Raw genomic sequence first — 16,778 nt, forward strand, 5'->3', positions numbered from 1 at the left:
AATGATCACTGAAAACCCGTTATGGAACTTCCCTGGTGGTCCAAGTGGTTAAGGCTCTAGGACAGGGACTGGGTTTTGGTATTGGCCGTGACTCTGGCTCCTGGTACAATCTAGAAACGTGTCAAGTGCAGAATGAGTATTTGTTGAATGAATTGTTTCCACCTTTCACCTGAGAAAAGACACTTCCACCCCAAAACCCCCCGAGAGACAGAAAGAAAAAAAAAGAGTCATAAAAGTTTATTATATGAAAGAAAGAACATGGTTTCTATACATATATTTACAGAACAGACAGATGTATTTACAGCCAGAGGGAGGCCTTGGTGTCAGGCTTGGATTGTGGGCGGGGTGGGGTGGGGTGGGGGGAACAGATGCCCGGAGAAGAGTGAGGAGGTATAAGAAACCTCCTGTGGCTCAAGCACAGGGCACCCTCAGCAGGAAGGGGAGAAGCAGAAACTGGAGGGAGAAACAGGGGTTCCAGTTCTTCCTGAAGGGAAGCCTGGTGAGTGTGGAGCAGGTAGGACGGAGCCCAGAGTCTGCATAGACCCTGGAGGTGCACAGGAGATCCTGGAGTTGAACCTGGAATATTCCCAGGCTGATCACAGTGTCCCTGGGGTGCTCTGGGGCAAGGTCTGTGCCTTTCTGTTCCCGTTGCTGCCCGTAGCTGCAGAGGGGAAGCGTCCGTGGGGGTCACAGCTCGCTGGAGCGGATGGCAGGCTCCAGTTTGTGGGAGAGGGCAGTGAGGACCTTGTCGAACTTCTCATAGCGTCGGGCCTGGCTGCTGCTGGCGCCCTGGCTGCCCCATAGGAGGCGCATCTGGAACTCGGTGCTGAATACCTCGAGAAGCTCCGGCCGGGCCTGGAAACCTGTAGGGAGAGGCACAGGGTCAGGTGACCACCATCCAGCAAGGGACCTCCCCCGACCTCTGCCAGGGATCCCACAAGGTTTGTGGATGAACATAACCAAGCAGTTTAACAGCTGGTCTTTGTCCTGGTTCCTTGATAGTTCAGTTGGTAAACAATCCACCTGCAATGCAGGAGACCTGGGTTTGATCCCTGAGTTGGGAAGATCCGCTGGAGAAGGGATAGGCTACCTACTCCAGTATTCTGGCTTAGAGAATTCCATGGACTATATAGTCCATGGGGTCACAAAGAGTTGGACACAACAGAGCAACTTTCACTTTTCACTTTCAATAATTTAAAAAAATATATTTCTTAATTGCGGCAAGTGGGTTCTTTCCCTGCAGCACACGGGCTCAGTAGTTGCAGTTCGTGGGTTTAGTTGCCCTGAGGGATGTGGGATCTTAGTTCCCCGACCAGGGATTGAACCCGCATCCCCTGCATTGGAAGGCGGATTATTAACCATTGGACCACCAGGGAAGTCCCTGCAATATATAATTTTTAATGATTAGAGGGACTTCCCTGGTGATCCAATGGCTAAGACTCCACACTCCCGATGCAGGGGGCCTGGGTTCAATCCTTGGTCAGGGAACTAGATCCCACATGGCACAACTAGAAGATTCCAAATGCTGCAACTAAACATCCCACAACCTACAGTGCAGATGGAAGATCCTGTGTGCCTTGACTAAGACCTGGTGTGGCCAAATAAATAAATATATATAAATAAATATTAAAAAACAATAAAATAACTAGAAGATAAAATATCACTGCTAACTTGGGGTAAGATACTGGGTGATTCTTTTCTTTTTTGTATTTTTCTGTAAGCTCCAAAATTTGTCATAAGAAATATATACACATTCTGTAAGTAAATGTAAACAAATTTTTGTTTTGTTTCGTTCTTTCTGAAGAAAGACAGGAAAGACGTATACCAAAACGACATTTACCAATCACCAGGTAATTGTTGGTGATTTGTTTTATCTGGGTTTTGTTCAGCTGTTATTTCCAGTTTGTCTACAGTGAACTTAAATATTGCCTAAAGAAGTAAAAGGTAGCTTGTCTGAAGCCATTATCTCTGTTTCTTCCATGAGAAGGCATTCTGTTTTCTGATTAAACTGAGAGCTCCTTGAAGACAGGGTGAGTCTGCCTCAGACCCAGGGTCCCAGGCCAAGTGCTTTGTAAACAACCTTGTAAAGTGGGCTTGTCAGGATGCCCACTTCACAGATGAAAAGGTGAGGCTCAGAGAAGCGAAGATACACAGCTACTGTGCTCTTTGAATCATCTCTGTGTCCCCCAAGCTGATCTGGTGCCTGCCACTAACAATTACTTGTCAAACTGCTGAATGAGTGAAGAAAAGGGGTGAGAAAAAAAAGTCAGGGAGGGGTGGGACGAATTGAGAAAGTAACTGACACACGTACATTATCATATGTGAAATAGGGAGCTAGTGGGAAATTGTACAGCACAGGGAGCTCAACCAGTGCTCTGCGACAACCTGGAGAGGCGGGATGGGATGGGGAGGGAGGTTCAAGAGGGAGGGGACGTATGTATACTTATGGCTGATTCATGTTGTTGCAAGGCAGAAACCAATACAACATTGTAAAGCAATTATCCTACAAATTAAAAAAAGAAGAAGAAGAAGTCAAGGAGACGGGGCAGCAAAGAGGGATGGGCAAATCTGAAGGGATGTTTGGAGGAGAAGGGAGAGCCAGTTATGCGGAGGGAGGCCCAGGCTGCACGATCAGCAGTGGCTTGCCCCCAGATGCAACCAGTGACTCACCCTGCAGCTTGACTTCGGCATTGGTGTGATACAGGCCGCCATGGTGTGCCACCGTGCGGGCGGCCTCCAGGTGGGCCAGCACCACCTCCACGCCATGCTCCGTGCTGCCCCAGGGCTCAGGGCCCTCGGCGGGGGCTGTGTCACATTCCAGCAGAGTGATGAGAGGCAGGATGTGAGGAAACGTGGTGTTGCTCAGCGGCGGGCCTTCTGCAGGGAGGGAGGCATGGCGTTTAGAGGTCTCAGAGGAACCCGCCGTCCACCAAGGTCCAGAAACCAAGGATGTGTCAGGGGAAGGGCCCTGCCTGAGGTCCCAGAGAGAGCCCCCGGGATTCTGACTCATGAGACAGACTCCTCCCTTTGGATTCCTCCAGCTGAGCCCACTGCACCCTGGCCCAGCGCTGGGGCTGAGGCTGGACCTGGACATGGCACACACATTTGCCAGGCGCAGAAGGTGGCGCAAGAATGGCCTGCACGGAGCTCAGTCAGGCCCTCAACCTCCTCCCTACTGCGAGAGTCTGGGCAGCCCGGAGAAGGCTGGAACCTGTCCGAGGTCACACAGCAAGACGGGGGAGGTACCTTTGCCCTCATTGAGGCTCTTGAGGAATGGCTTGAGCGTCTTCTCATAGAGGATGGCCCCCTCTGTGTGTCGCTGCCGCAGGGTCACCCATGTCTGTTCCAGCCGGGCAATCTAGGGAGATCAGACTATGAGCGAATAGCCAGGGAAGGGGCCTGCTGGGGCCACAGGCCAGTATGCTGAGCCAACACCCAGATGTGGGATAATAATTATTAGTATAATCACCATTCAGGTCTCAGGGACAGGGCTGATGGCTTTTCACAGGTCTCCCATGAAGTCCTTGCAACAACCCATTGTACATATCAGGGAACTAAGGCTCAGAGAGGACAATAAAGGCACTCCCCTCATGAGATTGCTTTAAGGAATCAGTGTTTCTAAGTACTCAATGTACTTTGTGCATAGTCAGTGCTTGCTAAACGCTAGCCACTTTATATTTATTCTTTCAACTCATATAATGTTCCTCAATCATTTTACAGGTGGAGAAATGGAGAGTAGGGAAAGGGAAAGACTTTATTTGGAAGCAGGTCAGCACCTAAAGGACTCAGTTCTCCCAGTTACTCTGTCACCAATGCTGCCTAAAAGGTCCTCAAGTTCTTCCTGATTCAAAAGACAGCCGTCCCTAAGGGACACATATCAGGGCTCCTCGCAACAGAGACTAGCTTATGTCTAGTGCTACGTGGGCCCCTCAGTACCTGGGCCATATCCAGGGCACCCATGACCGCAGCAAAGCTGAACATGTTGCCCATGGTCCCTCGAAGCTCGGCTGCCAGCTGGATGGTCTTGTGCAGGAGCGCCGCCCGCTCCTCCGCGGAGCCCGTGCAGCCCAGGATGTCCACGGCCAGCATGATGGACATGGTGTGGAACCTGTTGGAGCGGCCGGGTCAGAGGGGCGGGGCCAGGGATCTAGGGTTGGGGTCCCTGTGGTTGGGCACCGAAGGGCAGAGGATAGAGCCAAAAGTGAGAGGTTGTAACGGGTCAATGAGATTAGGGGGCGCAGCCAGAGTGTGGGCGGGGATAAAGCAAAGTTAAGGGGTTCTGATTGGTCAGTATAAGTCAGGGGCGGGGACAGAGACCCTTGAGCGCCAGGCTGAGGACCGTGTGACCGATCAGTGGAATCATCTCATCGGAAATCATCCGACAGAGCTGTTCTAAGAAAAGAAAAAAGAGAAGCCGGAGCTGATGGGCGGGCCAAGGCTCACAGATTGTGTGGTTGGTCAAGAGGATACAGAAAGTGAGTTCGGAGATAAAGGACTGTCTTTGGGAAACCAGGATTACTTCGAACTGGATAAAGAAAGCTGAGCACCCAAGAATTAATGCTTTTGAACTGTGGTGTTGGAGAAGACTCTTGAGAGTCCCTTGGACTACAAGGAGATCCAACCAGTCCATCCTCAAGGAGATCAGTCCTGAATTTTCATTGGAAGAACTGATGCTGAAGCTGAAACTCCAATACTTTGGCCACCTGATGCGAAGAACTGACTCATTTGAAAAGACTCTGATGCTGGGAAAGACTGAAGGCGGGAGGAGAGGGGGACGACAGAGGATGAGACGGTTGGATGGCATCACCGACTCAATGGGTATGAGTTTGAGTGAACTCCAGGAGTTGGTGATGGACAGGGGGGCCTGGCGTGCTGCAGTCCATGGGGTTGCAAAGCGTCGGATACGACTGAACTGACTGAATGAACTGGATATCAGGAACAATTGGTCACTGGGCTAGAGGGCGTGGCTATGATCTGGGGTGAGAGACTGTGATTGGCCAACCGGCCACAGTAAAGAGCGGCGAGGTAGTCCAGGGGGTTGGTTCCCGGTGAGTCCCGTGTGCGCGCGCCTTACCTTTCCAGCAGGTCTAGTCGTAGCTGCCGGCCATGGGGGAGAGTGAGCAGCTCCATGCCCCAGCGGACTCCCATTAGGGTCTGCATCTCCTTGGTAACGCCCAGTATCCTAGCAACCTACAAGGACGCCCAGAGGGCTGATTAATTTCCTGTCAGGGCTGGCCCAAGCCATCTGGGAGTCAGAGAGCTTTATCTAGCAGGGCAGCCTGGCTGGGAAGCCGGCTCTGAATTCCAGGTTTATGACTAACCCTCTGACATGGAGCAAATGAGTTTCACTCTCCCCATCTATGAAACGCAGGATAAATGGGAAAATGCCCAATGGGGTCTGACATGTGCCAGAGGTGCCCAGGACACTCTTATTCCAGAAGAAATAAAGTCCAGGGAGGGAAAGGGCTTGTCCTAGGTCACACACTGGACCTAGAACCCAGGGCTTCTTCCCTCATGCCTAGCACTCTTCACAGCGCCACATCTCAGCGCTGTTTCTTTTCTTTCTTCTTGAGCTCAGAGACAAGTGTGACCAAATAATCAGTGTTCCCCTCCCCAACACACACACACACACACACACACACACACACACACACACACACACACACACCAAACTTCAGAGGGAGAAACTGAGGTGTAGATCAAGTTAGGGTCCTTAGATGGGCAGGATTCATTCAAAGCAAAGGCCCAGGCATTAACAATTTATGGACCTAGACAATGAGTTTTGTCCACTAGGTGGGTGGGGGTGGGGAGTCCGGCCTCTTATAGTCCCTGGACCAGCCAGACCGACTCTCACCGAGCTCAAAAAGTGTCCCAGGGAGCCAGACACCACTAGTTTTCAGGACTCCTCAGTTCCAGTGTCAAACTGACATCTGGAGGAAGCAAGAATATCTCAGCTTTTGCTTTTTTTTTTTTTTTCAAGGAGGAAATGGGAGCCCAGAGAGGTAAAGTGATTAATCAGAGTCACACAGCAAGTAAAAGGCAGCCGTGAAGTCAGGATCTAGGACCACTCGCTCTACTTGGGGATGTGGGGGCCAGTTCCTCACCACCCTGACCCCTGTCCCAAAGCCAGAGGACAGAGGTATACCCCTGCCCCAGTGCACACCCAGCACCTACCAGGCAGTCAACCTTGGTGACGTGCCGGGCCAGTGTCCGGGCATCGACCTCTGCCAGCAGCTCGTTGACCTTACGCAGGAGGCCCACCTCCAGTGGCCGGTTATCCTTGGGGATCAACAGCGACTGGAAGGTAGCCGGGTTAAAGGAAGAGGTGGCTTCCACAACAGGGACTGTGAAGGTTCTGCCCCAGTCCCCTTCGGGGGCCCCGTTTTCTGACAGTTCCTTAAGCTTCTCCCCATAGCTTCTGGCCTGGCGGCCGGAGGCTTCAGCTGCTGCCCACTCTCGGCTGCCACGGACAGGAGGCTGGAGCTGGCAGTAATGGCCAGAGTCCGGGTCACTGTAGCTGCTGAGCGACGGTGATGGGGAGGCCTTGCAGAGGGTGTGGGAGGGGCTGGAGTAAGGGCCCTTGTCCGACTCCCCGTGGGGCTTTGGGGCACTTCCGGGACACAGCTGGGGTTCACTGGAGCGGCGCGTGACAGGGGAGGTGGGCAGCGCTGTGGCAGAGGGGGCGGCAGGGGCGGCGTGGACACGGGTCACTGCAGGGAAATAAAGACAGACAACTAGTTACCATGACTCCCTAGTCAGTGTGGTTCCCCCACCGCCTTCCCAGAGGACAAGCTCCACCCACCCTACAGGGCGGATATCCCACCTCCCTGCACCCAGGCCAGGCCCAGCTGACATCGACATTGACCAGCCCTCAGTGATATTCTCGAATTCCCTGGACCCCGGGAGTCAGACTTTCTTACTCTAAGGCTGCTGCAGCCTTGGGGAACCACTGAGCTACTTGAAGGAGCTTTCTGTGATTCAGAGAAGCTAAGTACTTGCTGGAGTTCACTGTGTGGAATCATTTCTCAATGAATTAATAAGGATTTATTGAGGACATGTGTTCTGGGAGCTGGTGACATGCTGGAGCTACACCGGTCAAAACAGTAAAACCATCATCCAAAATTAGAGGTGATGTTTATTGAGTTCTAACTGCCTGCGAGATCCTTCTCTGCCCCTTAATCTGTTTAACCCTCTCAACATCCTGTGCATGAGTACTTTTATGATCCTCATTCTACAGATGAGAAAAGTGAGACTCAGAGAAGCCAGCTGACCTGCCTAAGGTCACCCAACCAGCAAAGGGTAGAGCTGGGATTCAAAGTCAGGTGTCGAGTCCTCACTCCTGGGTACTTCCCTGTGCCACATTGCTAAGAAGTTGCCCAATAAATAATTTGTGGCACACTATCTTAACATTTATACTCAGGGGTGTTGTTTGGAAGGCAAGTTGGCAGTTATGACAAGCTGGCGGGCCCGTGGTTAGAGAATAATTTGTGACAACCCATATGGACAGCTACATGGCAACAGGGCATTTCCCAGCAAAAGTTCCCCTGGGCTGCCCCTCTGCACGCTTTGCCTGCCATGTGGACAATATGTGGTATGGCCTGTTGAAAACATTATTTTTTTTTTTCCAGAAATGAACATGTTTCATTCAGTAGTGGCATGTTTCTACTGTAGAAATAATCTTTGTATTTTTTTTAAAAAGTGTACAGTGCTCTCTGCTTTCTGCTCAGTTTTGCTGTGAATGTAGAACTTCTCTGAAAAGATCTATTTAAAAGAAAAAATAAATAAAGCAAGCTTGATCAGTCCAGTTGAATCCCCCCATTTGGAATCAGGGATACATTAAATCCCAGCCAATACAGGGCCTGGTCAAAGAGGCTCCTCACTTGTTACCAGATTCAGTAACATTCAAGAGAATGCATGGAAACCACATCCACAGTGCCTGGTATCCAACAGGGACTCAATGAGTTGTTGCAGAATGAACCAGCCATGGCTATGTTTTGCATGTCAACATGGATCGTTTTAGTATCCACTGTTGCAGGGCATGTATCTCAGATAAGAGGAAGAAGCACACAGGATCAAACACTGTAACGGAAATCGTCAGACAGCGCACACGTGGGCACACAAGGCCACTCCCACCAGACCCCCCATGTGCCCCCCCTCCACTGGCCATACCGGTGCTATAGGCAGGGGAGCTGGGGCTCTCGGAGATAGGGGACATGGGCGAGTGCAGGTCTTGGATCTGGTCCATGCTGAGTGCACAGTTGCGGATGGATTCCCGGGGATGGGGCAGTGATGTGCTGTGGAGCAGACACCTTCATGAGCAAGGAGCCCAAAGGTCAGGGTCCTGAGCTAGCATTAGGACCCCCACCTCTGCCTCCATCCTAGATCTGCTGAACTTCAGAGGCAGAAAAGGCTTAGAAATGATCACATCCAATATCCAACCTCCCACCTGGCAGGTACAAAAACTGAAGCCCAGAGGAGGAAGGGTTTGTTCAGTCCACCACCTGTACAACTGTTCTCTTCCCTGGGAACCTTGCCCAACTTGGAGAATGGTCTGGGGAGAGAGGGTAGCAAGAAAGATGGCCAGGCCAAGGGAGCCAAACCCACCATCCTGGCCTCTCCTCACTGATCCCACACTATTACTCAGGATGCCTTGGGCACACATGGCCTGTAGATCTTGGCACTGTTTTATCACTGGTTTCAAACCATAGGCCAAGTGGTTACTCCCCACAGGGTATCCAACCAGCAGTTCCTTGGCTGACAGCACGCAGTCCAGGCCCAGGGAAATGGGACCTACCGAAGTGCTGAAGCAAGCACGTGAGTGCTAAGTCGCTTCATTTGTAACTGATTCTTTTCGACCCTATGGAATGTAGCCCACCAGGTTTCTCTGTCCATGGGATTCTCCAGGCAAGAATACTGGAGTGGGTTGCCATGCCCTCCTCCAGGGGATCTTCCTGACACAGGAATCGAACCTGCATCTCTTATGTCTCCTGCATTGGCAGGAGGGTTCTTTACCACTAGCACCACCTGGGAAGCCCCAAAAGATGGCACGTCTTGCTGCAAACAGCAAGGGAAGCCATAGAAACTAGGGGCACAGACTTTAGAGTTGTGGACCTGGGTCTGAATCTTGGTCCTATGACTCTCTAGCAAGTAGCTACCCCTCTTCAATCCTAGTTCTCATCTACAAAGTGGCAGAATGGACAGGAGCCACCTCCCAGGGGGACGTAGGAATCAGGTTGAGAACAGCATCAGGAGAGGGTCGGGTGCACAGTAGGGCTTCAGGAATGATTTGCAGCTGTGGCTTGTCTTCGGATCAGGGCCTAGTGTCACCAAGCCCCAGACATCTGGGTGTCATCAAAAATGTTGCTGAAAACATTCCACTCCCTGTGCGATGGTTTGCAAAGTGCTCTGTTCTGATGCCCACCTGGGCCTAGTTAGGCGGGGTGAGGTGGGGTAGCATTAGCAATAGGGATCAGGCCCTTGCCTGGGACAGGACAGCACCCAGGGCTCCTTCAGACCCGAGGGAGCTTTCTGAGTGAGGGCTCTTCATAGGTCGGCACGTGGAGGCAAGAAAGGAGGAAGGTCAGGGCCAAGGGCGCACAGCTAGTTGTAGCAGAGCTGAGACAGCGACTGGGCTCCACACCCCACTCAGCACAGCGGGAGCTTCCTCTTCTTGTTCTGCACACAGTGAGGCTCCAGGGCAGTCATTTTACCCCAGGTCAGTGTGATTAGGCCTCTCCTTTTCCCATCAGCACTCACATTACTGACACCCCCACTTGACAGATGGGAAGACAGGCCGAATGTGGGTTCTCACTCACCTGGTGGGGCAGCCATCACTGCGGGTGACCTTGTCGGCAGTGAGCCCATCAGTCATGGTGACGCTGCGCCGCTTCATGTGGCTGCCCTTGGGGCCCGAGGGGCTGGCAGGGCTGGCGGCTTTGCCCCCGCCCTGGCCCAGGCCATAGCAGGCCTCCAGGTAGCGCAGCGGGAAGGTGCGGTTGACCGGGCAGTAGATGATGGCACCGCTCTGCTCTGACACAGCCTTGCGGCTGCCCACGTGGTACCGCACCAGGGCCGGCACATGGTCGAAGCTCTCCTGCTCGAACAGGTACTGGATGTGGGTATAGCTCTCACCCGCCTTCACCACTACCTTGTTGATCTTGAAGTGCAAGGCCTGGTTGCGCCAGCGGCACGTGAGCACATAGTCACCCAGGCTGGTGAGTGAGTCCCGGATGAGGAAGTCACCGTTGCGCTGCACCAGGGTCTCCGAGACCTGCAAGAGGCAAGGGTCAGGCTAGAGCAGGGTAGGAGAGGGCCAGACCTGGGGTCTGGGGCACACAGTCAACAGAGACAGCTGAAGCTTGGGAGGGGGACCCAATGACCCAGATCCAGAGGGTGCATCTCAGCCAGAAGCCATGGGTCTGGGCACAGAGGCTCAGACATGGAGGGACATAGCACTCTGGAAAGGGAGTCCCCAAGATCTGAAACTCAGGTCTCAGACCTACTCCTTCTCAGGGATCTCACTGGGCACAGTGAATTCCCCATCCTTCTTCCTCCAAACAGCCAGGGCTCTGGCATGTCTCTGGGCTGAACATCCTCCCATTCCCGCTCACCTGGTGAACTATCCATTCCACAATGGCCTGTCTCCTCAGCACTCCTTCGTTGGGGCAGCCCACATCCCCTGCTGGGCAATCCATTCTTGAGCTTCTCCCACTGGGTTCTGACTGCCTGCCTGTCGACCCCCACCCTGGGCTACCAGCTGTCAAGGGAAGTCACCACCTATTTTATCTCTGCGTCCTTGGTGCCCAGCACAGGAGCTGGCAGAGCTTTTACTTGACAAAGATTTATAGCAAGCATGAAAAATGGAAGAACAGGTGACTGTTAGCCCAAGCCTATGTCTTAGCCCAGAAAGTCAACCTTATCAAAACTGAATCATTGAAGTACTGATATTCACTAACCAAACAAATAAGAGGCTGATGTATAGACCTATAACAGTAACTAAAAATAATAGTGTTAATAATAATAACAACCACCACCACCATAAAGGACAATGTTCATTGAGCTCACTGCATACCAGACATCATGTTAAGCACCTCACATGAATTAACTCATTTAATTCTCACAGGCTAAGTTACTTTAGTTGTGTCTGACTCTTTGTGACCCTATGGACCATAGCCCACTAGGCTCCTCTGTGTTTGGGATTCTCCAGGCAAGAAAACTAGAGTGGGTTACCATGCCCTCCTCCAGGGGATCTTCCTGACTCGGGAATCAAACCTGCATCTCTTATGCCTCCTGCATTGGCAGGAGAGTTCTTTACCAATAGAGCCAGCTGGGAATTCTCACAACCAACCTTTACAGTAGGTACTATTATTAGCCTCCATTTAATTAATTAATTTATTTAGCCACACCTTGCAGCATGTGGGATCTTAGTTCTCTGACCAGGGATCAAACCTGTAGCCCCTGCAGTGGAAACACAGAGTCTAAACCACTGGATCACCAGGGAAGCCCCATATCCTCCATGTTATAGGTGAGGAAACTGGGGCTCAGAGAGGTGAAGTGACTTGTTCAAGGTCACACAGTCAGTTAAATGGCAGAGCTAGACCTCATCCCAGTCTACTCTGATTGAACCCACCGAACAATAGTCAGAGCTTTTCTTGTCTGGGATTGGCCAAGGTGGTGGGGGGGAAGGGTCTAGGGCCGGGGTCCCAGCTCAGGGCCCACTCACCTCACGTGGGATGCGGCCGTGATACCAGGCATGGCTGCGGAGATCTGTGCTGCTGAGTTTGAGTTCTTCCTCCAACTCCTTGTGCAGTTTCTCAGGCGATGAGTCCAAGATGTACTTCTCCTTGGAGAACTAGGCGGGAAACAGCAAAAGTTGGCATCCAGTCTGAAGCCCCTTCCTCCTTCCCTCCCAACCTCCCCAACTCCAGGTGAACTCACTCCATCCTGGGACCCTGGGAACTCTTAGGCACAGATGCCAGAAAGGTCCTCACCCATGAGTCCCTATCCCAGTAGGTATAGAGGAATCTCAATTAAATCCACCAAAAAGTGCCTACTGTGTGCTGGGCACTGCATTATTGCCAGGGTAGACAGGGAAATAAACAAGCCTGTCCTCAAAGAAGCTCCTTGTCTAAGACAGGAGGCAAAAGCAACACAAGTATTACAGCAGACTGCAGTCAGCACCACAGTACTGGACAGCGGCAAAGAGCTGTGTAGCTTTCAAAAGGGAGATGCAGTCTAGGCCAGGTAGAGTGGTCTAGGAAGGCTTCCTGGAGGAGATGGCACTCACGAAATTAATTTTGTACCAAGGACACCAAACTGATCTGGAAGTAGGGGGAGGGAGGATTTCTACAAGTGGATAAGACAGCAAGTACTCAGGTAAAATCATGGACAAAAACAGGGCTGTGTGGATGAGGATACATTCTGGCACAGTGAATTACACAGGGGTGAAGGAGGCAGCTACAAAGAGGGATGCAGAGGCCCATGCCAAAGGCCTCTGTGATGTCCTCTACCATTCACAAAGCCCTTTCTTCCTTGCTATCCCAACCAATCCCTGCTAGATGGGGCAACCAGCCCAGCAGGGAAGCCCAAGGTCACTCACTGGGGATAATGCCCAGGATCCCCCTTTCCACCTGCCCAAGAGGGAGATTCCTGGTTTCCTGGTTGCTGTGGCCTGGGGTTGGAGGACTAAGAACAGGGAGATGGGAGTCCCTGCTGCCAAGTACATTCCCACCACAGAGCCCAGCCCAATTCTCGCTATGTTGTGTGAATTCCTGGGGCCTCAGTTTCTTCCTCTATAAAATGGGTACAATTGCAGAACCTGCCTCACCAGGTTGCAAGGATGAAAGGAGACAATACTCCAAAGCACTGCAACCAGCCCATAGACGTGCTTGTCACTGTGAGAACACGTAACATTGCTCCTTTTCCCCAACTCCAGGCCCCAAAGATGGCTGGTCCAGGATGGATAGATCTGGCCCAGAACTGACCAGGCAGCAAGACAGATGAAGGGGGTCACCAAAGGGCAATCTCTCCCCAGGAGCCACTCGTCACCACGGTCCAGCAGCCTCCAGTCTACTCGCTGCCTCCTCTGACCTTTCACAGTTCTCAGAGCCTAACCCTACCACTCCATTTGTTACCTGTCTGCTTCTCCTGCCTCAGTTTATCTTAATCTACACTGCTCCCAAGACACCCCATTTCCCAGCTTCAGAGATATCTAGAATTTCTGACTCCATTATTTCCACACTGATGGAACCCCAACTCTAGGACAGGTCTTATGCGAGGGGCTGAATCCAAGGTCATGAGTACAGGCAGCCTCAGCCCTGGGGGAGCTATGCAGATACTGACAAGCAATCCTAGGGTTTCTGGATGCTCAGAGACACACAGGGAGCTCCAGGAGGAGATGAGCTAGTCCCTCCTCATCTGGTCAGGGAGTCCCTGAAGAGGTGATGTCTCCACCGAGGCCTGAATGAGCCAAGCAAAAGGATCACAGTGGGGACAGACAGGCAACCAGGTGGGCAAGAAAGAGCTCTGGGGAGAGAATGGCGAAGTCAGGGCCCTGTAGAAAGAGCTAAGGCCCTGGGGGTAGAGGAAGAAGCTTCAAAAGGGCTGGGGGGTGGCAGGGGCAGGCGTGGCAGGGCTGTGAATCTGTCTTGGAAAGCTGAGATTAACCCAGAGGCCACAGCAGAGCTACAAAGGGTTTTTAAAGCATTGGGGTAGGTTCGATCAGCTGTGTGGAAAGGACCTGGAGTGTGTTCCAGGCAACGGCAGGGCAGGGTGGGGTGTTGGGGTGGGGACTGGGGGAAGGGTGTTTAGACAACCATTGATGGCGTGCAGGGAAGAGGGTGGAGGGGGTCAGAGAGGATTCCAGGCAGATAGCTTGGGAAGACAAAGAAACACTCTCCAAGGTGGGCAAGACTGGTGGCAGGAGCAGCTCGGCCATGGGCTCATAAAATTCTGAGCTTTGAGGAGCCTGTAAGGCTCTGGGGACAGATGGTGGGAGTGAGTGACATAGATGAGTACTCAGGGAAAGGCAGGGCCTGGAGATGGGGATTCTGAACATCCCCTGCCCAGGGTAGAAAATGATCCCCCAGAAAGGCAGGGAGTTCCAGAGTGAGCTGACATTTGGGCCTTCTCAGGTTCCTACACTTCTCCATGACGTTCCCTAGTCTTCAGTGTCCTGGCCCCTCTCCTAAACCACACCACACCCTGGGGAGGGAAGAGTGCAAGTCATGGGGGAGATTCCTCCTTGACAAAGAGCATGCAGTTGAGAAGTTGCCCCAATACCACAGCTGCAGCAAGAGGGACGGGGGGGGGGGCAAAGAAGGGGAGGGGGCTGCGTGGGAAAGAAACGGGTCCCAAGACTCTGCCTGACACTGTGTGGCCTTGAGCCAGTCAGTTTCCCTCTCTGGGCCATAAATAGGGGGTGGGAGACTGGGCTCCGCTTTTCCAACCGTAATCAACCGTTAGGGAGAATCTGGCCGACGAACTGGGTCGTCCCACACACCTGAAGTTAGAGAATCCTAGGGTCCCTGTGCTCTCTTCCTCACCTTCGACCCGGGGGTCCCTAGCTCCCAAGAGGAGTGGGTGCTGGGGCGCGAATGCAGCATCCCCGCACCCGGGAGCATTGCTATTGGCCAGAGATGATCTCACCGCCTCCCGGCCCGCGAGCGCCTGATTGGCGGGTGCAGGGATGCTGCGCTCAGCCGCCGGCAGGGCAGTCATTCAGGCGGGCTCGAAGTGTGCGTGCGTGTGTGTGTGTGTGTGTGTGAGCCTGGGGGAGCGCAGAAGTGATGCACCCAGGGTCCCCCAGAAGGCTTGGGAGGTGAAAGCGCGGAGACCCCGGGTCAAGGTCTTAACCCCTTCGCACCAGCCAGACCCCTCTAGCTCCCTTCAGTCTGGCAACCCTAAGCAAAGCCATCCCCAGATGATGCTCCGCAGAGAGGCGGGGTCCGGGTCCTCCCCTCCACCCCCTTCCGTTTAACCCTTTCACCGCCACGGCGCCGTCCCGCACTGCCCGGCCAGCTAGGCTAGGAGCCCCGCGCCCCAAGCATGCCCGAGCCCACCTAGAGGGCAGGAGAGTCGCGGGCGCTCCGGCCGCAGCCGCGGCAGCATCCCCTCAGCTTCCCGTCCCTCTCTCAGCCTTTGGACCCCGGCCCAGCGCCCCCCGGTACAATGAGGGAGTCAGTCTGCCCGGGTCAGATGCAGGGGCCGGAGTGCTCGCGGGAGAACCGGCAGGACGCCGGAGACCCCATCTCCTGGTACCCAGTGCCGCAGCTCAGCTCCTCCCTGCGGAGGAGGCAGAAACGACCGGAACGGCAGCCTCCGCAACCCCGCGTCTCGGGAGGGGCGGCTGGACCTTCACCCTGCGGAGCGTCTGGGCGCCCAGAGGTGAGGCTGGGACGACCCCGCCCCCTCCCGCAGCCCGCTGCCCGGAGCCCCTGCCCCGCCGGACCCCGCGCGGCGCCGCAGGCTGAGGTTCCCCCGGCTGCCCCGGCGAGCGCGCGGGGTCCCAGCTCGGAGCGCCTGGCGGGGGCCGAGCCGCCGCTCACCTGCACCTGCACGAAAGAGCCACGGTAGAAGCAGCAGGCGGCGGCCGACAGGGCGCTCCACAGGCTGCACCGCTCGGCCATGGTGGGGCCGCGCGGCCGGCGCCGGGACGGTGCAGGGGGCGGCGGCCGGCGGGGCCGGGACACGGGACCGACCGGGCTGGGCACCGGCGGCGCGTGCCTCTCGGCGGCGCGATTACCTCATCGCCTGGTCGGGGGAGGAGCGGGGAGGCGGGGCGGGGAGACCCCACCCTCCAGCCAGCCCCGGGAGGGGAGGGGGCCATTGTTCCTCCCTCCTCCCGCCCCCAACTCCCCCCCCCCTCCCCCCCCCAGTCCCCCGCCCTCCAGCCCCACTAGCCCCGGCAGCCCGGGGTCCGGGGATGCGGAGCTGAGGACCTACCAAGCGGGGCGTCAAGAGGGCAGAAGGATAGGGTGGGCCGGCAAAAGGCGTGGGGCGGGGGGGTCCTGCCTCCCCCACTCACCTCTCCCCTTACTGACCCGGAGAGGGCAGAGATTTTGAATTAAACCGTGTCTAAAGCTGGAAAAATCCCTGTAGACATTTGACCAAATCCTTTGTGGCCTAAGGAAATCTCCCAGAGTCCAGGATTTCTCATCTCTGACTTGGAATCAGACACTCTTCTGGGAAATGCGGGATGTCATTGACAGACTGGGGGTGGGGAAGAAAACTCAGTAAGGCTCTGGGGTTTGGGAATCAGCCTGGCTTCAACTAGCGGTGCCCCACCTCCACCCAACCAGTCCCTTCTCTTGCAGCCTAGACTTACTCATCTGGAAAACATACCTGTGCCGATCTCACAGAACTCTGGTAAGCACTGGCTGAGCTGATGCATATAAGCTGCCAGACATTAAGCAAGTACTCAAGAAATGCCTGCTATTGTTTTCAAGCTTAGTGTCTTAGAATCCGGACCTTTGGCCGTAGGCTCTTCAGTGCAAAGAGTCATTGCTGACTGCATCAGTCAGGCTGGAGTTCAAATCTTGTGGCAGGCTGTGTGACCTTAGGTAGATGAGTTCACCTCTCTGTTCACCTCTCAGATGTTTGATTATTTTCTGTAAATACATCTGAAGCTCTGAGCATGGACATGAAATTTTATGGTCTTGGAACTTCAGAATCCTTGCCTTAGAATCAAAGTACTTGGATCATGGTCTGAGAACCCTGGAGTTCTGGCAGCTGAGCATGTAAGGTGAGGAATGGACTTTGGGTAACTAACTATTGATTGC

The 16,778-nt window shown here is 53.9% G+C and overlaps 1 protein-coding gene across 3 annotated transcripts in view; it reads right to left on the minus strand.

Moving 5' to 3' along the window:
* Positions 1–217: 217 nt before the first annotated feature.
* SH2D3C (SH2 domain containing 3C) overlaps positions 218–16,778 on the minus strand; it is a 32,544-nt gene continuing 15,983 nt past the window's right edge. For 2 of the 3 annotated variants that reach the window (XM_040225171.1, XM_040225172.1), the window contains 9 exons: positions 11,723–11,851; positions 9,816–10,270; positions 8,170–8,294; positions 6,175–6,710; positions 5,075–5,190; positions 3,937–4,108; positions 3,247–3,358; positions 2,671–2,877; positions 218–863 (listed from right to left, as the gene is read on the minus strand). In XM_040225171.1, the coding sequence (XP_040081105.1) occupies positions 688–863; positions 2,671–2,877; positions 3,247–3,358; positions 3,937–4,108; positions 5,075–5,190; positions 6,175–6,710; positions 8,170–8,294; positions 9,816–10,270; positions 11,723–11,851 (2,028 nt within the window). In that variant the 3' untranslated portion in view covers positions 218–687. Of the gene's footprint in view, positions 864–2,670; positions 2,878–3,246; positions 3,359–3,936; positions 4,109–5,074; positions 5,191–6,174; positions 6,711–8,169; positions 8,295–9,815; positions 10,271–11,722; positions 11,852–15,545; positions 15,627–16,778 lie in introns of those variants that run through there. The other variant, XM_040225173.1, reaches the window with a different exon arrangement.

This window comes from Oryx dammah, unplaced genomic scaffold, assembly GCF_014754425.2.
Source record: "Oryx dammah isolate SB20612 unplaced genomic scaffold, SCBI_Odam_1.1 HiC_scaffold_25, whole genome shotgun sequence".
In the NCBI taxonomy this organism is placed as follows: Eukaryota; Metazoa; Chordata; class Mammalia; order Artiodactyla; family Bovidae; genus Oryx; species Oryx dammah.